The sequence below is a fragment of the Octodon degus genome, unplaced genomic scaffold (genome assembly GCF_000260255.1).
Source record: "Octodon degus isolate 3935 unplaced genomic scaffold, OctDeg1.0 scaffold00002, whole genome shotgun sequence".
Classification (NCBI taxonomy): Eukaryota; Metazoa; Chordata; class Mammalia; order Rodentia; family Octodontidae; genus Octodon; species Octodon degus.
The window spans coordinates 33,578,118-33,599,628 of NW_004524578.1; the positions used below are offsets into that span (position 1 = coordinate 33,578,118).

The window sequence follows — 21,511 nt, forward strand, 5'->3', positions numbered from 1 at the left end:
CTCTCACTGAAATGTGCCCCATAGTTCTGGTAAGATCTGTTGTTTACAAGACCCAAACCTAGGTCACAAAGCCATGAGGTGACCACTTAGTATCCTCTGTGACCAATGTTCCATAGAACCAAATGGATACTAAGAAGGTCATAAATTTTCCTGTCTTCCTTCAGTACCCAAAGCTCAGTGTTCATTTAAGCTTGGACTTTATAGACTGACAATTAGTGTCACAAGTAAGCTTGAAGTGCCTGATGTAACATCAGAGACTCTGGAAATACAAACACTGATCTGTGAAATCAAACCCAATTTTCTGAACAAATGAGTCCCTCCTGAATGAAATCTCTGCAAGTTCAACCTCTGCTAATGGTCAACAATATTCTTGTTAGAATTATAATCAGGATAACTGGCAAATAGATCAATTGCTCTTCTCTGTTAAAAAATATGTTTTGTGATTTGCCATGCAGATTTTGGAATTCATTTAAATATAAGAAATACTACTAAGTCTTCTCATTGGCAAACTGACATATTTCATGTTTTCCAAGATTGCTATAAAAAAAGGTCTCCTACCAATTCATATTGCCTATTTGTATTGTTTGTAATGTATAGTTTTCCTCTAAGCCCTAATTTTGATAAAACGAGAGAGAGAGAAAGAGAGAGAGAGAGAGAGAGAGAGAGAGAGAGAGAGAGAGAGAGAGGAGGAGGAGGAAGAGGAAGAGGGAGAGGGAGAGGGAGGGAGAAGGAGGGAAAGGGAGAGAGAGAGCGGGAGGGAGCAGGAGGGAGAGGGAGAGGGAAGGAGAAGGAGGGAGAGGGACAGGGAGAGACAGGGAGGGAGAGGGTGAAGGAGAGGGAGAGGGAGGGAGAAGAAGGGGAAGGGAGGGAGGGAGAAGGAGAATACATTCTTTCCTTCTTGGGCCAACTGCTTTACTCATTGATTTATGTGTTCTAGTTCCTGAGTGGCTGGGTCTAGACCGACATTGCAAAGAAAGGGCCCACATGGCCCAGCTCTGGCATACGTGTGGGCCGCCTATTCTAGGTTCCAGGATCTCAGCTTCTGCCTCCCCTGAACAGTACAGAAAGAAGCTGAGTGGGGCCTGTGGTCTATGACTGGCCCAGCTTCAGACAAGGGCAAGATGAAAATCAAGTGGCTCCTCGAACCATCTTCAGGATTTTGTTTTTCTCAACAATGCTAATGGGTGAGACTTGGTGGTGGTGCATGCCTGTAATCCCAGCTCTTGGGAGGCTGTAAACAGGCGAATCACTATGAGTCTGATCTAGTAGTGAGGCCTTGAACACCATGTAGTAATGGGGAGGGTTGGTTGAGTGCTACCAGACACTCTTCTAAGTGCCTTACAGGCATTGCCTCATTTATGCATCGGCTCAGTTAGCCTACAGCCCCACCCCCACCCTCATGGGAGAAACTACTGCTACAGTCGTTCTCATTCTAGGACTTAGAAAACTGTGTCACAGGGAGGTTTAATGCATGGAAAGTAGTATTGCATAGAAGTTTATATAGAAGGTTATGCATACCTCAGTTGGGGGCAACTAATGCATAATTCTTAGTTTTCTAGTGTTGCAGGGGTCAAAATAGATAGTGAAAATATTTATCACCCATAAAGCACAAGTATCCCCCTGGCAGGACTGGCTCTGGGAGTGGCTCATATGCACAAGTTCTGGGAATGCCTGCTATTCTATGGGTAGATCTTTTGGTTGCAAGGCCCTGAGGAGATTCTCAGGGAAGGAATGAAGGGAGTGGGTAGAGAAGCTATTTCCCTATGTTTACAGAAGTATTTCACCATTTAATTCTTATTATTAAGAGAGTGTAAGACTGGGCATGGTAGTGCATGCCTGTAATCCCAGCTTTTGGGAGGCTGTAAACAGGCAGATTACTATGAGTCCAATCTAGTAGTGAGAACCTGGATACCCTGTGGACCCTTTCTTAAAAAATACAAAAAAAAAAAAAAAAAAAAAAGAAAGAAAGAAATGAAAATGAAGAACAAAAAAGAGAAAGTATAGCAGTTTGCATACAACTGACCATCTGAGAAGTTAGTGGGTTGTTGGCCAAAATAACCAGCTTGGCTGCCTTATTGCTATCAAATCTCCTCGAGTTCTTGGTTAATCCTCTGCAGTCTCCACTCCCTCAGAAGTACCACCAGTGCCCTCTGTGTGTACCTTTCTGGCAGTGCAGGCCCTCAAAGCCCAAGGGGCAGTCGCACTCATAGCCCTCCTTCCTCGGCCGGCAGCTGCCCCCATGGGCACAGGGGGTCCCCACACATGGGTGGGCAGCATTCTCCACGTTCACACCAGATGTAAAATCATGCTTCACATCGATGGTTCGGTCATTCAGAATGATCTTGGGAGAGAGAAATGAAAGGAAAATTTCAGGAAATGGGAAAATATCTTTGAAGTTTTCTAGCTTTCTTTTGGTACACCAATCCAAGCTACGAATGGGGAAGCTAAAAGACAAGAAAAAAGTTCAGCTGCTGCTTTGATTGTCTTGTGAGTGATGCGAGAGCTGAAGGGCTACATGCGGTGCTTGCAAGGAGCCACAGAGGAAAGCCCTTCTTTGATTCTGAAGGCAACTGGGAAGGCCAGGAAGAAGTCCCAAGAACGGCACCGCTCTGCTCCCCAGCCCGTTGCACAGTGGAATTGTCTGGGGGCTCTTGAGAAACCCCAAGTGCGACTGAGCGCACCTCTGGTCGTGGGATCCCGTCCTCAGTAACTTTTAAGATCTCCTAAGAATCTGGGAAGCTGCAGCCACAGCTGAGAGAGACTGCTGTGAGGCAGAGTAGGTGCCAGGACAAAATCAAGTGGTACAGAAGCATAGTCAAGGGGCAGCAACCACCTTTGTGCCTGTGGAATCCCCAGAGGCCTTCCGGCACACTCCTGTGGGCTTCTGGCTTCATTCCAACACAGTTGCCTACAATGCCATCAACCGGGTGTCCCCAGATACCCCACTCCTGTTACCCTCCTTCCCTGCCATTTCTGAGTTCCCCCACCTTCCACATCCTCTTTCCGCCCACTCAACGCCAGCCAGTGATGCACTGGTTGCATCGTCCCCTCACTGTGATGTGTCTGCGCGGGCACCTTTGCTCCATTTTCACTGCAGTGCAGCTATACCAAAAAGATGGGCTGCAGGGAGGGGTTGAGAGGCTCCTTACCCCCAGATAAGTGGACCCAGCACTTTCAGTCCTAGACTCAGGATGTGTGACAATGAACTGCTGCTCACCTTGCGGGACTCAGAGACAGGGAGAACACTCCCCAGGGAACCCCGAGGCCCAGGAGTCATCAGAGCTTAGCCACTGTGCTTCCTGCCTTGAAGCCACGTCTCTAAAGGCTTGCCTCCCCCTCAGAGAATATTAGGAGTAGGGAGGAAATTTCTCCCAGCCTTCTACAATGTCATATGCAGGTGAAGGATTATGAAGCTGAGTAGTGTGTACTCAAGACAAGTGAAGACTGGCACCAGCCACTGCTGGATACGGCACTGCCAATGATGTGGTTGGGGGTGGGGTTGGCCTACCTAGGTGGGAGGTGAGGGCTGTGTGCACTGTGTGGAGCCAGGGCAAAGCCCAAGAAGGGTAGCAGGGAGACAAAACTTCTTCCCCTCTCTGTGAAAACATGGCCCAAACCCACCCCTGGAGGGACGATGGTGAGATCTAATGTCACAGTTCAGCATCAAAGGGAAACACATCAGAGTCATCTGGGGCGCTTTCATGTGCCCAGCACCAGGAAATGAGAAGGACCCAGCCGCTGGCCCTCCTCTCGCCTCTGATACTTCCTCCAGCGATGGACCACCTGGCACGCCTGGCTGCTAAAGGAAGAGTAGCACACAAAGCCCAGGAAGCAAGCAAGCTGTCTCCAGATCCTTCCCCGCTGCCGGCTGGTGCTACAGCTCTGAACTAAGGGTCACTTGGATATGTGAGCTGATGGAGCACGTTCTCCTGACGTAAGGGATCGTGGGCATCCCCAGCAGAAGGAACACAAGATGAGTATAAGGGCAGTCGTGTCTTTCACTGGCTACTGCTCTTTTATGAACCTTCTAGGGAAGGGTTCTTGCATCTGTTCCTCTAAGGGTTTGGCCCCACGACTGATAGCAACAACGGCGCACCTGTGGGAGCTGGCTCTTCTCTGGTACAAACTGCACACTAATCCCCTTGAGAAGCCCTAGACAACAGAGGTTCTGTGTTTTCCTGGACCTCCTTCCTCACTGTAGATGCATCTACAGTGTCTGGTGCCAGCGGCCTACCTCAGTGTCCCATAGCGTTTTTGTAGATTTGCTATAAAAACTAATCTTCACTGAAAATGGTATTCATGGAATGTCTGCTGAGCAGGAAGAAGTGTGGGGTTGGAAAACCATCCCAAGAGTATTCAAAAATAGAATCTTAAAAGTTGACGCTTTCTCAAAGCTTCCCTCTGGGGCGAAGATCACTCGAATCATAGCCCTCCGCTCTCTTGTCTGAGGTCAGGGTGGCACAATAGCTGCCTTTCAGGAACAAGCCTGTACCTTCTGGATGCTTCCGCTAAACGGCCTAAGGACGCCTGAGTTCTTCTTCACCTCATCGTAGCTGGGGACTCCACCAATGAAAATATCTGTGGTGCACTTGATCTGGGTGAAGCCGCCCTGCCAAGAGAATACGACAGCAAATCACAATACAATTTAGAATAGATGGCCTAGATTACTGAATATGTCTTTTGTTCTCCACAGAGACACGTAGAGAAGGCTTCAAGACCCAGTATAATGGTTTTCTTGTTCAGTTCTGGGGATGGAACTAAACTAGGAACTAGGCAAGTGTGCTACCACTAAGCTACTTCTCCAGCCCTTGTAAAATTTTTATTTGAGGCAGGATCTTGCTAAAGTGCCCAGGATGGTCTTGAATTTCTACCTGTCTATCTTATCCTCCTCAGTAGCTGGGCTTATCGACTTGCTGGCCTGACTTTTGGGTGCTGGAAAATTGTTAAGCTCTGTGAAACCCAGTTTCATCATCTGTAGAGCAGAAACACCTCCTGGGTGCATCAGGATGAATGGAGGAGACTGCATTACTGGTGGCTGGTGTACACCGCTTGGTCAGAACTACCCTCTCTACAGAAAGACTGTCTCCGGCCAGAGCTCTGGTGGGGCCGTATGATTTGCTTTAGCCTACAAAACATGAGGAGAAGAGAACCACATCCCCTTGGAAAAGCTTCCATAGCCAGAGTATGGTTCGGAGTATGGTTCCTTGTCCTCCCCCTCCTGCCACTTCCTGTATGGGTTTCCAGTGAAAGGAAAGGTGCAGGTAAACACTGGTGTACCTTCAAGGTGAATAAGAACTAAACCCTTCTTGTCAGATGGTGATGTTTAGGTTGTTTGTGATTGAGTACAGCACAACCTACTTATCTTGGCTGCTGAGGTGCCATGTCCATAGCACTTTGCCCCAAGGTGATGTCTAATCAGCATTCCCAGTGTGTGGCTACTGTTACATTCAATCATGGTAAAGATACATCCTGATAGAAAAAGGGAAAAAAGAAAGCCTGGTGCAGGGGGTGGCCCTGTTGATCAAATACAAAAGGCAGAATTCTTCCTTTTCCCCATTCTCGGGGAACTTCCCACTATCAATGCCCCAAAGCTTTCCCTGTTATTGGTGGTTTTAATAGCCTTAAACTCCAGTGTGTAGCTACATAATAAGCTGTGTGGAACAGTTAATGTCTAAGCACATTTCAACATGAGCTATCGGCAAAATGTTACACTCATGAGATAATCAACAGAGATAAATAAAAATTTGAGTTCACTGGCGATAAACACACCTTGGCCATTATTTCCTTTGATTTGTGGTAAAAGAAATGCACACAGGAACATCGTTCAGGCATTCATTAAACAAACATTATCAAGTACCTACTATGTCCCAGACACTGCGCTAAGTGCTGGACAAACAACAGCAAGTGAGAAAGACACAGGGCCCCGCCCCCTTGCAGGGGTCTGTACTGGTGGTGAATACAGACAAGTCCCTGAGCTTGTGAGATCAGCATGTAGGAGTGTGCAGGTTCCCATGAGTCCACACAGGGCACAGGGCTAGCTCTTGCCTTACTCCAGACTTAAGGAGTAGCAGAGGCAGTGAAAGGAGAGGTATAATTTTTGAAACTGGAAGAAATTGGGTTTAGAGGATATGTAAAGTATGGAGAGGTGGCAAAGAGGAGCCAAGTCATGTGATCAAAGTCATGGCTTTAGAAGCCATGACAGGAGCATTAAGCAGGAGAGGGAAGCAGGGATGGAGGGGGAGGGAGAGGGAGAGGGAGAGGGATAGGGACAGGGTCAGGGAGAGGAGAGACACAGATGCCAACAGAGACACAGACAGGGACCCAGATGAGACATACACAGGCAGAGATATCTGTGTTTAGGAAAATTATGGATTAGAGGGGGGGAGAATAGATTTTGACTCATGTCAAGGATGGAAAAGCAGAGACAGAAAGGTCATATAGGATGCTCCATGTATCATGGGAAACACTCATAAGGGCAGGGACCAGCCAGGTGAGCCCAGGGAAATCCTGCTTAGATTAATAGACCAACTCATCCATGGTTAATAAGTTTGAGCATCTTTAAGGGTTCCTATTTACTATGAGAGCATCAAAGAAACAGAAGCACTTTCAAGAATTTTTGTGGCTCAGTAGAATAGGAAGTAATCAGGAGCTGTTACTGCAAACACACTGGCATCCTTCTCTGTCATTTCTCTAACCCAAAATTTAAAATAAGAAGTAGGGGAGGAGAGGCAGAGGCTGCAGGGACAGGTGGCTTCAGAGCAGGAAGGTGTACTGAAAGAACGTTGGGTTTTGGCTATGTCCAGAGAACAGATCAAGGGCCCATTTCTTTTGAGCTGCTCATTTTTTTTTTTAAATGTATTTTCTACAGGGTTTCACTACACAGCTCAGACTCATAGTGATCCTCCTGTTTTCAGCCTCCCCAGCCTTGGGATTATAGGTGTGCACCACCATGCCTGGTCTGGGTGGCCAGCTCAGTGCACCAAGGGGCAGGGTTGGCACAGCATGTGGTGCCTGGGATCAAATCCCAGTCTCTGCACTTGCTTAAGCAGGCGCTTAGTCCACTGAGCTACTTCACTGGCCCTTGGACTTCTCATTAACATCCTCCCTGCCTCCTGTTGAGAAGAGAAGCAGGGCTTCAGTGACCACATCCACATCTGGGGGGACCTCAGGAAACAAGCAAAGACCCACCAGTGTGTGTGTGTGTGGCTTGTCCTAAAGTAAAGCACTTCCTGCATGGAGCTGAACTTCCGCTTGTGGTAGCAGTTTGTAAAGCCAAGAAGTACTACTGGGGTTCTCTGATGTCCCCATAGGCACTGCCCTTCATTGAGATCTGCGTAGTTGAGTCATCCCCAAGCTCCAAATCTGGGTTCAGGCTTACTTGGGCACAGGCTCTCACATGTGTAGTTCCCAGATTAACAACACCCTAAGGTGTGCTCTAACCCCTACCGACTTCTCTCTAGGTGCTAAGGCCACTGCCTTCTGCCTTGGCCATGCTTTGAACACCATGTGGACAGTAGGGAACAGAAAGCCTTTCAGGGAGAGAGGTGACTAGAGTTCATCTCATTGAGGCCAAGCAATGGCTTCCCACTCCTGACTCAACTTTACTCCTCTCAAACACATTCACCACAGCTTCCCCTTCCTGTTTGTTTGCACTGCTTTCCAGGAGGCCAGCTCCATCCACGCACACCCACTTAAAAGACCAAGAGGAGAACACTGACTCTACCATATTGATTTCATGATTGTTGCTTCTATAATAGTAAAAGGAACTCTGTTTTGTGGGTTTTTACCTTTGCGCTGTCTCTAGATCCTAGTGGCAAACACTGTACTGTTTCCTGAATAGTTCTTTGTTTACAATGAAAGACCATAAACTACTATTTACAAATACTGCCACTCTGAGTTTTCATCATTCCTGATTTATGGATGATTTTAAGTAAGACTTCAAGAGACAGAATACTTTTATGAATGGATATAATTAAGCCAACAATTGGCTAGACTATTAGACTATTCTATACTATTAGAATGTTCTGGATTGTACCAGAAATGACCCAAGTGCTCCCTTTAAAATCCAGTTCCCGGGGCGGGGAGACGGCTCAGTAGAATAAGCGCTTCCCTGGCAAGTGCAAGTCTGAGTTCAATCCCCGGTTCCAGAAAAAAAAAAAAAAAAAAAAAAATCCAGTTCCCTTCATCCATCTTCCCTTTCTTGTTCCTCCTTCCCTCCCTCCCTCCCTCCCTCCCTCCCTCCCTCCCTCCCTCTCTCTCGTGTTTCCTTTATTCCATCTCTTCTTCCTTCCACAAATATATACGGATCATTTTATAGGTGTGAAGGGTGCTTATCTCTTAGAGCAGAAGCGGGTTTGGAATTCTTATTCTCAAGAAGGTCCTTGGCGGCCAGGCATGGTGGGGCATGCCTGTAATCCTAGTACTCAGGAGGCTGAGGCAGTAGGATCCCTGGGAGTTTGAGGTGAACCTGGGCTACAAATTGAGTTGAAGGCCAGCCTGAAGTGTATACTGAGGTCCTGTCTCAAAAGGACCAAAAGAAAATAAAAGAAGTTCCTTTTGCCACTTCTGCTGAGGCTGGTTTCTGGACACAGATGTCTTTCTTCCTTCTTCCTCTACCCAACTCCTGCTTTCCCCAGGAATGTTCTCCTTTGTTTTTCTTTTTTTCTATCAATCTACTTGCTCTCCAATATACCCAGACTTGCCAGTGCCCTCTATAAGTTTTGCTTTGCACAGAATGAAGGCTGTTGTGAACCAAGAAATTGGCAGTTCTATTTTCTGGGGGATGTAATTTGTGTGTGTGTCAAATCCCACTAAGCTATAGTTTGAAGCAAATCTTTTATCATCATTTAAAAATAGTGTTTTTCTTTGAACATGACATTGGAAATAAAATCATGGAGGAAAGTTGCAAGTTTCAGGAGGAATTCTGTGCCTTTGAGTAAAAAAAAACCCTATTAATTAGTAATAATAATAATGAATGAAGCTACATACTTCTGACTATGTGTCAGGCCCTGTTGTGATATACATATACTATATATCTTATAATTGTCATAACTCCATGAAGCAAGCACTATGAACATCATTATTTCCATTGATACGAGGACACTAGAGAGGTTTTTAAAAAACCAAAGTACAAATGAGGGCTGTCCAGTCACCGACATGAGCTTTCACCAGTGTAAGCAATGGAGCTAGGCTGTGAACCTTAGGTGCCTGGCTTTGCAATCTGTTCTCATCAGACAAGTCACTTCATGCCACTGGCCCTATATAAGGGTAATTTAATTATGGGTCTAAATTCTTGCCTACCATATTGTACTGCTGATAGGAACAAGGGAGGAGGTTGAGGATAAGGATGGCAGCAGGCAATTCCTTAAGACTATGCATATTAAGTATGAACTCAATCCTTATGACCCTCTGAGATCAGTACAATCACTATAGTTCTCATTTATAATTGTAAAGTAGAAAAGAAATTGCCCTGTTAGGAGCTTGGGTTTCAGTTCTAGCACTGGAATCCACACACTGAAATAGTGGGTGATGCTGCTTTTCAACCAAGATCAGCAGAGACCTGTAACCTGATTCACACTAACCAGCAAAAGAGAAGCTGTGGTCTCCTTACCTCTGCCATTCCCTCTACTACCTTCTGCTTATCCACCTGCAAGATACCATTCTTTGCTGTGCGAGAAACATGCAGCTCATGCCATTGGCCAAGGGTGAGAGGATCTTCACTCCTGTTGAAGAAAGATGTGGTGTTATCTTCCTATGTCCACTTGGCTGGGCTAAAGGGATACCAAGCTAACTGGTAAAACATTTCTGCGTTTGTAGGTGTTTCTAGAAGAGACCAGCATTTGAATTGACAGACTGAATAAAGACAATTACCCTAGCTGATGTGGATGGGCAATGTCCAACCTTTGTGGGCCGAGACAGAAAGTAAAGATGGAAGAAGGATGAGTTTTTTCTTTGCATGAGCTGGGAAATCCCTAGTCTCCTTGCTTTTGATATTGGTTCTTGGACCTTCACACATGGACCAGAACCTACACCATTAGTCTCCTTGTTTTTTGTCACAGAATTCAGACAGGAGCCACACTAAGGGCTCTTTTATGCTCAGGCTTATGGGCTTGGACAGAATGACACCTCTATCTTTTTGTGGTCTTCAGTTTGCAGATAGCAGATTGTGGAATTCCTCAGCCTCTATGATCAGGTGGGACAAATTTACAGGATAAATCTTTCTCTACGCATCTATACATAGTCTTGGTTTGATTTCTTCGGAGAATCTTGACTAATACAGATGATTATGGAGCTTTTCTATCTAGCTATGGTAAAATTGATACTGACTTAGGTATTTCAATTTATGGTAATTTTATTTAGCATAAAGAAAATATTTTCTGCTTAGTATTAGTAGCAGTATTATCTACTATTTATTGAACTTTATGATCAAAGTGTGGCATTTATTATCTTAATAATCCTTACAATAACCCTGAAAATTTGGTACAGTGAATCTGCTTTTCAAGTTAAAGGGTGATTTAAGGGTAAAATTTTATAAACTTTTTGCGAAAACATTGAAGAAGAAAAGAAAATTATATGGGATATGTGATTCCTTAGTATATCAGTTTCCATAACACCCTAAAAATAAAGATGAATAGATATATAATAAAGTAAATGGCAAAAGTTACTGATCCATTACAAGTGATGGGTATAAGAATGTTTGTAATTCTTTCAACTTTTCTATATTTGAATGTTTTTCATAATAAAACACTGGAGGCTATGCTACGGTTTGAATGTGTCTCTCAAAGTTCATGTTTGAAAATTGATCCCAATGCAACATCTTTGAGAGGTAGAAACTTTAAGAAGTGATTAAGTAAAGGAGGGCTCTGTGTTTATGAATGAGTTGTGACATCACCCCTGGAGGGTGTTAGTTATGGTGGGGATGAGTTTCTTACAACATGATAGGTTCAGATCCATTCCTCCCGGACTCTTGCCTCTCTGCCTTCTACCATGGGGATAGTGAAGCATGTGGGCCCATGGCAGTATGCATCCCCCTGACCTTGGACTTCCCAGCCCCCAGAACTGGGAGAAATAAATCTTTGCTCTTTATAAATTGCCCAGTCTCAGGAATTCTGTTAATAGGTGAACAAAATGGACCAAAATAAGAGTAAATAGATACTATGTTCTCCAATCTTACCAAAGAGATTGAATTTACTTTAAAATTTTAGTTATTAAGTCATGGTAGAAACATTTAGAGCTTTAATAATATTTATATAGTTTTTTCATATTACTTTTTATAGTAAGGTGTGCAGAAAGAGTATCCTTATTGTATCTGTACTTCTAGCAGTTTCTAGATCCTGGCTCTCACTGAAGCTCCCAATTATATTTTTGGTCATGGATCATTTTAGAAAATGATGAGGAATACCAATGGGCACAATTATTGAAGGGTCACCACCCCTTCATTTGATTCTTTTGCTCAGGCAAATGCTTTTGTGGCTTGTCCTTAGCAATTAGAATTTAATCACCCTGGCTAAATCAATATGCAATAAAGAAATAAGTGCCCTTTTAAAGTGGTCTATTCCCATAATAACTAACAGTGCCCTTGTCATGTTCTTGTCCTGCAGGGGTCACTGGCTGTCAATATGCTGCCTTCCTCTGCACCACTAGATTGATCACAGCTGACGAGAGCTCACTGTAGCTGTCTTGATTTTTGAATCAGGTCCATAATGATTTTGATCACTTTATCCTTTTTCTGATGTTAAAATGATTTGGCCAATTCTACAACACCCTGCAGTTCAGGCTTTCATTGAATTCTCTTTAGTAAGTAGGAAGATTTTGAAATGATTTTCAAAATAAGCAGCTTCTAAAGAGCCATCTAGAATGCCAATAGCGATCCATATTGTCAGGGTACACGGAGAAGGGCAGGACAAGGAGGAAGATGGTGGTTTGTCCATTAGAAACTCTTGCCTTGTTTTCATCACCTAATATGAATTATTTTTCTACTTATTTTTATTTGTTTGTTTGTTTATTTATTTATTGGGCACACAGCTCAGCCTCAACTTGGACTCAGCTCAGACTCGCAGTGGTCCTCTTGTTTTCAGCCTCCCCAGTGCTGGGATTATGGGAATGGGCCACCACACCTGGACCCTGCGGCTGGCTCAGTGAGCCTGGGAGTGGGGCTGGTTTGGTATGATGTACCAGGGATTGAATCCTAGTCCTTGTGCTTGCCTAAGCAGGTGCTTAGTTCACTGAGATACCTCGCGGGGCCTAGGAATTATTTTTCCAGTAGTGCTTCCTGACAAGTAGGAAAATAGTGATTTGCATTTTTAAGAATTAAGTGCATTTCATATTTAAAATGGGCATAAGTTTTGGAAAAAGAGAAACATTGAGCTTGCAAGGGTTTACGTGCCTGTGACTGCACAGCTGAAGGTCTACAGAGGTGGGGAGGAGGACAGTCTGTCCAGGAGGCAAGGTGATGAGCCGTTGGCCTCTTTCAGCTCTTTTTGGTCACTTCTTATCATGAAGAGGCTGTTTAAAGTGTAAGGTGCTAGCTAAGGTGGCTTCCTTTCTAAGCCTGACATATAGTTCTGTGCTTTACTTTTATTTTGGTACATGCAGTTGAACTCAGGACCTTACGTTTGCCAGGCAGGCGCTGTGCCGCTGAGCGATATCCCCAGCCCGGCATATAATTCTGAATGAATTGCTGAGGCTAGTGTGCAAAGCCATATGTAAATTGAGTCAGCTAAATATCCACCAAACTTTTCCTGAGATATAAAATGCTTTGCATAATCAGAGATACAAAAATATTTGTCTGTTCCCCAAGGTAGGAGGTGCCACTGATGTGTAGGAATGCAACTGCAAGGACAAACACAACTCATCCTTTTAGAGAATTGTTAGAACTTAATGCAGAGCGCATCCCATCAACTGTGAAAAATGATCAGCACTTAGAAGCCACGCACAGTGGTAACATCTCACACACACTCCTAGAAATGACAGGCTAGCAGTACGGATAGCGATTGAATACAGCCTGCAATTTCCTTTAAAACAACAACAGGCTAACTGATAGTCTAGCGCAGCGCACCATTAAGCAAAACATCTTAGTGAGTTTCAAAAGAGAAGAATTAGACAAATGTAGCAGCAAGAAGAATGTCTGCATTAGACAAGCAGCCCTTGAGCTGGAAGGTTAAAGCTAGCATGAAAGGAACACAATAAAAAGGAGACATAAGCAAATAAGAAACATGTCTGCACTACCAACTGCAGGCTCTAAGGGACTGAAAAAGATACTGACTCACTCTATGGGAACCATCAATCTGCTAAGTAGTTTAACAGTCCAGACTAGACAAGAGGAGTGAAGTTTGGTTACTGAGATCAGTTTTGCAAGCATCAGCAAATCCTTTGGAGGCCCCCATGTACGGCCCGGCTACTAACACCACTCAGCACCCATCCTTCCTGGATGCTCTGGTCAGCCAAAGAATCTGTGCTTGTTGATGACTCAAGATACTCAAGAACAGTAAGAGGCTTGTGAAATTACTAGTCACCATCCATGAAGCAGTTTAAGAGGCAAGTAAAAACTAAAAGCAAAGTCATCAAGGACATTTCTATTTATTAAAAATTTGTTAAAACCGTTTACTTGTCGACGTATTTGTGGGGGTACCAACCATATGACACTGTGTAAGGTGCTGATTAATTACAACTCATCGAAAGTCTGCCTGCTGTTGGCACTGCATACCTCGGGAGGAAAGGAACTGGAAGCAAGCTCACTTTCCAGAGTTTGAAGCACAGGCTTCTACCTCCTGGGTAGTTATTTTGGAAAAGGAAATCTCTCCAGCAGGAGACTGGTGGGAAGCCTGTCACCTTTAGGAAGCAGAGGAGATGTCACAAAGATAATAATGGTGCAGGGAAGGTAAGAAGAGTGTAAGATGGTAGATGGTAATTTGCTTTTTTCTTCACAGGAGTTACTATCTGGGTTAAGGGGACAAGAGACTGTAGAAGGTCCAAGATCTCACCTCAGGATTCCAGTTCCAGAGCCGCAGTCAAAGCGGAACTCCACATGGCCCCCTGCCATGTTGACAGACAGGAAGTCTTTGCTGCTGGTGTCATAGCTGTATAGGAGGACACCGTCCCCTGAGTCTGGCCGAAATGTGATCTCAAACTCAGTGAAGGACAGGTAGTGCCGTGGCTCCAGGGGCCAGGGCACGGCGGCATAGGACCTCAGGGACTCTCTGAACTGAGGAATGGTCAAGGCGAAAGCTGAAGAAACAAGCAAGGCATTAGAAATCCCTGTGTGCTGAGACTGGTCAGCTGTGCCCCAGGTGTGCCGCACCCCTAGCCAGCTGCCCTGAAGCCAAGAGGGTGATGTGATGGAATTCTGGGCTGTAAAACGTGGGTGACAATCATATGGCACCCCAGGGCTGGCCTCTAGAACATCCCTCTATCCTTCCCCTCTCTCTCCTCTCACATGCAGGCTGGCTGCAGGATCCAACGCAGGACTTTAAGGCCCTAGAGGAATCATGAGGTGGCAGGGGCCGTTATCCCTGATGACTGTTCTTGGCTGTCCAGGTTGCTAGGTCACTGGATGGAGCAGAAACCTGTCTCACCAACACCCCCACTGACTCCCAGTTATTTATATGAGCAACCATCAGCCACTATTGCATTATAAGGCTACTGAGACAGAAGATGGCATGTAAGGGCAAAGGCCCACCCTGACATGAGATTTGAATTGACGATGTTAAAAAATGTTCCCAGTATGGTATTTCTAGAGGAATGTGATTATCATTGTGATCTTAGCCCATTTTGTCTTGTTTTAAATTTTCAAATTCTGGAAAAATTAAAGGTATATTCAAGCTTGTGTTGTTTTCCAAAATCTTTTAAATTTTCAATTATTTGCATGTGTTAGTATGCAAACACATATGTGTGAGTACGTTATGTGTACATATACCTATATGTGTACACATGCATTAGGCCTCTGTAATATGTATACAATCTCAAAGGATGGAATAATTTAGCAAAACAATTCCAAGAAGGAAAAATGAGCACTTTTTCCATCACATTGGGAATTTCTGTCTTCACCTTCCCTGTCTTTTCTCTCAAAGTGCCACATACTACAAAGAGCACAAGCTTTTAATGCTTTAAATTCAGTTGGGTACAAACCACACAAATATAGGTTTTCTAGAAGTTATTTGAGGCCCAAAAGGAGTCCACCCCGGCTCAGCATCTTAAAAGGAAAATAGTTTTCATTCACTCGAAACTTTGGCACGGTGAGACTTTCCTATTCCTGCCAAAAGAGCAACCTTGATCCCATGGAAAGTTACAAGATTTTGCCTAACGTGCATTGAGGAAAAGTTGTAACCCTGTGACCTAACACGCAGGTAAGAAACGCCGTCTGCTTGCTTATTTCTCACCGTCTTCACAGTGTCGACCTCTGAACCCAAGTGGACAGAGGCAGATGTAGGAGTCAGCTTTGACTGCGGTGCAGGTCCCTCCATTGACGCACGAGGCCTCATCACAGATCCCGCTGCTGCACTCCCCTGGACACAGAACAGGAATGACAAAGACAGTGTATGGTGTGTCCTTCCGGCCATGCCAGCAGCTCACAGTTCTGAGCAGTTTGGTCCCTGCCGCTGCTGCTCGGCACCTCTGTGCAGAGCCTGCCCTTCATTTTAATTTGCTTTTGTCCTGTCCTTTAGGAAGAGTCACAGAAACTGTCCCAAACATCAGGAACACAGTAAGTCAAGAAAACAAACAGTGGACAAGTTTATGACCATGAGAGGGAGGACTGAAGGGTCCCTGCTTGAACCCATCTCTCAGTGGCTGCCGCAAGAGTGAACTTCAATCCCCCCAAATGCGACAGTGTTTATGCTAAAAGTGTTCTAATTTTTGTGACCTCAATTAGTGGAAGTGCTGCTGCCACGTTAGTTGAGAGCTGAGCTGAGCAAGAAGAGAGCTGCAGGGGCTCAGCATCCACACCGAAGCTCACCTCACCCCGTGGTGTGGTCTTCTGTCACGGGGAGAGAGGGGGTTGTACACTACCTCAGCATATGAGTTTTAGAACTCCTATTTCTACTTCTGAAACAGCTGCCTTAGTAGGGACAAGCCCATGGCGGAAAGTTCTATTGGTTTAGTATTACTTGGGTCCCTTTCCTTTGCCAAGTGTATTAGGAAATTCCACAAGGGCAAATGAGCCTTGGCACTTTCAGGGTTAGCAGGTGAAGGGCAAACAAATGAGTTTTTCATGGGGCTGCTTTTCTTCAGTGTCTCTGATCTTCCTTTTCTCTTTATGTGTAAGAAATAAGTGAAACCGACGGCTCACAATTTGGCCCAGAAATACCCAAGCTGTATATAACAGGCTTCATGCGGTTGGGGGCAAAGGGCTGTGTCCTGATTGGGCTATGAAAGGAGGAGTCTGGCCGTGCGGCTGCCCCAGCAGGCTCCAAGGTGGCACCTGCATGAGCAGGTATCATTCACCTACCTGGTCTGGTTGTGCCATCTTAGTGGGTTGAGTATTTTCTCCTTTCTTGACCAGTTGCCTGGGCTGGTCTAATTCCTTACCCCTCACATAGACCCAGCAGGAGAGGTGGGTGGCTGAGCCCCCTCTGCATGTAAGAGCTGGAACTGGCCTAGGGGGTGCTCATAGATTCCATGAAAGCATTTCTACAGTGTGTTACCTGGGCCAGAGAGGGCTGGTTTTGGTGATGTCAGCTGGCAGTCACTGGAAGGCCACATTGAAGGAGCTGTGGTCTCCATCCAGTCACACATGAGTGTCCTTGCCCTTCCTCCTGTCAGCTAGCTCCTGCACCTGCTCCCTCAGAAGGGTTTTCCCTAGCCCGAGACCATGCCAGCTCACCAGTAGACATTTTTATTGCCTCAGCACTTCTCCTATGCTACAAGCAACCCCACTTGTCATTTACACTTACTAGGGTCATTACCTGGTTTACCTGGTCTCTCCCCACGGCAGGCACCCAGAGGCCAACATCTGATTGGCTCATTACTTTATCTCCAGATCCTCACAGTACGACTAGCTTTAAGCAGGCGCTTGAAGAGTCGGTACGACATAGTGAGACCTGTAGCCAGGACTGCTGTGGACTGAACCATAATCCCTCAAACACACAGGTTGAAGCCTTACCCTACCCCATATTCATGTTTGGAAACAAGGTCTTTAAGGGGGAAATTAATGTTTTATGAGAGCATAAGAGTGAGGCTCTAATGCAGTCTGACTGATGTATTTAGAAGAAGAGGAAACTTGGACAGACAGACACACAGGAGAAAGGCCACGTGAAGACTGGGGGAGGGCAGTGGGGGAAGAGGACCACCCACCTGCAGGATAAGGCAAGGTCCTCAGGAAAACCTAGCTCTGCCTGCACCTCTAGGCTCCAGAACCGTGATTAACTCAATGTTGGATGCTGAAGCCATGCAGTTGGTGGTGTTTTGTTACAACATCTTTGGTAAACTAATAGAGTCACTGAATTAACCATCTCAGGCACTGTCTACTGCAGCCTTCTGGGAACTGCATCAATGTTCTTATTACTTTCAAAACAACTCAGGGCAGACAAAGCGTTTGCCATAGTGGTCAAGAACTGGAATTTGACCTTTTCTTCTCAGAGGGCATAGGAAAGCTGTTCTTACACTTTAAAATTATTATTATTTTTTTGTTCTTACATTTTTGTCTTGAGTGGAAAGTGGGATGACAGGGCTGAACTGTGCATCATTGTTAGTGAGCTCAGACTACATTTTAAGAAGAGGCCAAGATGGTGGCAGGACACAACCATGGGTTTGGTGCAATACGTTGCTACCAACTCTTGGTGTTTGGACTTGGGATCCACAGGTCTACAGAGCACAGCATGGAACTACTTGCCCCCTACATTCACCAGCTCCCCAGGACTGCAGATGTCTGCTCACACGCTGGCCACAGCAGTCCACATGGCCCTCCCACATCCTGGGTGGTCACTTACCCACATCAGCCCCACTGAGAGCTTTGCCTAGTGGCCAGGGCCTCATGTCAATCCTCTTCCCATTAACAGCAAGTGACTGCACACAGCCATGGAAGTTTCTGTTAGTCCCTGTGGCTCTGACCAGCCAGTAAGTGCTGGGAGCACCACCAAGATAGAGAGGAGTCCGGAAGGTGATTTTGCTGTACTGGCCCTTTAAGAGAGAAGAAAACTTGATCTTACTAAACAAATTGAACAGCCAAAACAGGACAGATTTTGTTGGAGGAAGTGGTTAAGGTGTAGGTTACAGGGCAATGTTTTCCTTTGTTCCTACTTGTCTTTAACTAAGATGCAGTCCTGCTGGAAATGGAAACTCCTGGGTTTCCTAGGAAACTCATCAAGCTTCCCTGGGCTGTGTTTCTGGCAGAGGTAATTCTAGAAGGCCTGGAGAGGAAGGGAAAGAGGTCAGAGCTCTGACCAACTAATAGGATGCCTGGCATCCAGAAATAACTATTCTCTTTCCAGTCTTGATACCAATCTATTGGGTACCTTAGGCAGGTCACAGAGCCGAGCTGTGTTCCCCAAAGGTGGCAATATTCATTTTGTGTATTTGTAGACTGACGTCTATCCTTTTTCTTTCTGTCACCTTTATTTTATATGCGTCAAGAAACACACTGCGGGGAAAATTGCCAAACAGTGTGTTGCAAAATACTTAGCAATTATTTATGGCTACAACTTTTTTTTTTTTTTTAAAGTGTTATTACAGGAAGGTAGGGAAATTTCTAATCTTAGATGAAACCACAGTCTGGATTGCAGGTTTGGAGGTTTCAGAACACAGGGCTGAATGTTAGAGAAAAAAATTAAGGCACATTGGTCATGCTTTTTCTAATTTATTTGGATTTAAGAATCAAAAACAGAAGCTGGGAAAAGGCACACTGCTAGTCATCAGAAAATGCCCAAGATGGAAGCTTCGGACATGTAATCTGTACCTTATCAACATGTGACACCAGCAATTAGAAATCTAAATATTGCTTTATCTTTTCTGATGAACAGATAAGAATCGTTTGTGAAGGGTAAACTAAATCATAGAGTACTGCTGTGGGCTGCAGGGTTAATGAAAGCTGCTTGGCCACTGAACCTAGGAAAATTCAGTGAGTTTACCATTAGATGAATTAAATACTCTCATAGCTTGTTTCATCAACATCCTCAGCATTTTCTTCTAGGCCTCATCCTCCCCCTGCTGGTCTTGTTCCCTGTTCCAGGACCACAGCAGGAGGCCTGGAAGCTCCATGGCTTTCCAGAGCAGTAAGTGTGTGCAAGGGGCAGGTGGCTCCCAGCGGAACCCTTCACAACAGCATCCCAGGCAAGAATTCAAGGCCGGCTTTTACCTCCCCATAATGAGGTCAACCTTCATGTCCCCAGAGCCTGCTGTGCCTGCCTATGCAGAGAAATGAAAATGTCCTGGGGTGTGCCTTCCCCCAGGATAGACCACAAGAGTTTGGGATAACTCTCAGGTATGATTTATAGCCGGAGTGCTCTTGTGAGACCAGGTGAAAGCCACGCTGTGAAGACGAGCACCTGAGATCACACCCTCACTGCCTTTCTCCTCTTCCCTGTCTAGCTTCTCTCCTTTGCCAGTCTCCCTAGAAAGCAGCTTATTAATATATCCCTTACCCAGGAGTCCCTCATCTCAGGTCTGTTTCTAAGGCACCAACCTTAAAATAGAATTACTGTCTCCCAAGACAGTCTATTAAACATTCCCCATCTGTGGTCCTGCTTCTGACTCACTCAGCAAGTCCCAGTAGTACAATGGCAAACTTTGCCCTGGGCATCCATAAAATTGCATGCTCTATGCAATTAATTCTTGTATTTATTAATGTCATAGAGTCTTGGGATTGGAAGTAACATGAAAACTCACATAATCCAAGCTTGCTCTGGCTATGGGATTCCTTGGTCATCCCTACCCAAGGTGTAGATGAGCTACTTTCTGAACACTCCCAAGGAAAGGGCAGCATCTCCTGGCATTCAGTCACATCTCTGTGCATCTGGTATGAGGAGGTAAAGCTCACAAGGATCTCCTCAAAGTGCTTCCCATTTGGCTTCAGGCTTTGGGGCTACTGAGTACATCCTTCCGCCTCAGGACTTCTCTTTTGACTCTACCAAGAAAAGCCAACTCCCACGCTCCCCATTCTCCTTCTCCTGGTGGAACAATGTTTCTTTTGTCAGTTATTGACAAGATTTCAGATCATCTTCCTGTCTGGGTGACTGCACCTTGAACGTGCTTCACTTTACCTACCACCTCTTACGTCATCACAGAGATGAATTTAATCTTCTTCTGAGTTTAGAGCCACAGTGAGGGCCCCTGGTGGCGCCCACATAATCACCAGACTAGAAGACTGTAGCCTCCCCTTTTCCAGATGTGATGCCTCTATTCAAGCAGCCTTTCTTTTCTTTAACTTATTTTTTATTAACACGTATTCCTGCATGTTCATCATTCTTATAGCATCCTTGCTTTAAACCATAGGACATTTCCACATGTGCTGTTTTTATTATAGCTTTTCTGGCCTGTCTTCATGTTAGTATTTTGGACCTGATTTCGAAGCCCCTTTGTTCCTACAAAATTTCACTGTGTTATGTTAGACTTAGTCCCCTATCATTTGGGTAACCCTGTGCTTCATACATGGCTATTGCTCCTTACCAACAGAGGCACAAGCAAGTGCCTCAGACTCTCATTCCTGGGTCATGAACTCCTAGTCCTCTGGAAACACTGGAGTCCAACTAATGAGATTTCTTCCCTTTTCTCTTTTTGATCATCAATTCATGGTCCTCTGTATAACATATCCGGCCAGCAAAGAGCACTGAAGAGCTGGGGCAGAGAGGAAGGCTTGATATGGATACACAACGGCTTTCCTGCTCCACTTTCCCTGTGAGAATAGCTACCTGCCTGATTATAATTACAGGCTCAGTTCCTTGGCAGGCTGCTAATCCAAACTGCTTACGCTAAACGCTGTTCTAAAATTGTGCAGAGCATAACAAATCTGGGAATAGCTAGGCAATTTGCTGAGTAATTGAACAGTTGGACTATTTTTTAAACAGGTAAATGGTGAAACAACTCCTACAGTGATCCTCCTGCAGTCCCCACAAATGTAGATGAGCAGATTGAACCAAATGAGTCTTTCAGGAATATTTCCTAAAGCCACGGGGTGATGACACTCCTGCCTTAAAATTAAACTCTGTGCTTGACACAAATGATGGCCTCTGGGTCAGGGAGATAGCTCAGTGGCGTAAGCGCCTGCTCGGCAAGCGCAAGGTCCTGAGTTTGAGGCCTGGTACTGAAAAACAACAGCAACAAAAAAGATGTGTTCTTTTCTTCCAGCATGAGTCTTCCTTGACTCCTGGCTTTGATGTCCTTGTGGAGAGAGAACACGTCCCTGGGCACAAACTGGTACCTGCGCACCCAACAGCAATGGTACTCATGAGTTCAATGAACGTCTGTGTGGAGGGGCAGGATGGGTCAGGACCCAGCAGAACTCAGCTGTGCGGGCTATGAACCCTGGGCCGCCTAAAGCCCAGCCTGAATGGACATCCCGCCCATGCACCTCTGCTCTCGG

General features: G+C 45.3%; 2 protein-coding genes across 4 annotated transcripts in view; one reads left to right on the forward strand and one right to left on the reverse strand.

Annotated features, from left to right (window-relative positions):
* Lifr (LIF receptor alpha) overlaps positions 1 to 14,771 on the forward strand; it is a 180,172-nt gene extending 165,401 nt beyond the window's left edge. The window contains exon 19 of the mRNA XM_023711895.1: positions 14,441 to 14,771. Within this exon, the coding sequence (XP_023567663.1) occupies positions 14,441 to 14,471 (31 nt within the window). The 3' untranslated portion in view covers positions 14,472 to 14,771. The remainder of the gene's footprint in view (positions 1 to 14,440) is intronic.
* Egflam (EGF like, fibronectin type III and laminin G domains) overlaps positions 1 to 21,511 on the reverse strand; it is a 237,431-nt gene that overhangs the window by 26,005 nt on the left and 189,915 nt on the right. For all 3 annotated transcript variants that reach the window (XM_023711909.1, XM_023711904.1, XM_023711910.1), the window contains 6 exons: positions 17,925 to 18,114; positions 15,378 to 15,503; positions 13,983 to 14,226; positions 9,611 to 9,722; positions 4,493 to 4,609; positions 2,161 to 2,341 (listed from right to left, as the gene is read on the reverse strand). In XM_023711909.1, the coding sequence (XP_023567677.1) occupies positions 2,161 to 2,341; positions 4,493 to 4,609; positions 9,611 to 9,722; positions 13,983 to 14,226; positions 15,378 to 15,503; positions 17,925 to 18,114 (970 nt within the window). The remainder of the gene's footprint in view (positions 1 to 2,160; positions 2,342 to 4,492; positions 4,610 to 9,610; positions 9,723 to 13,982; positions 14,227 to 15,377; positions 15,504 to 17,924; positions 18,115 to 21,511) is intronic.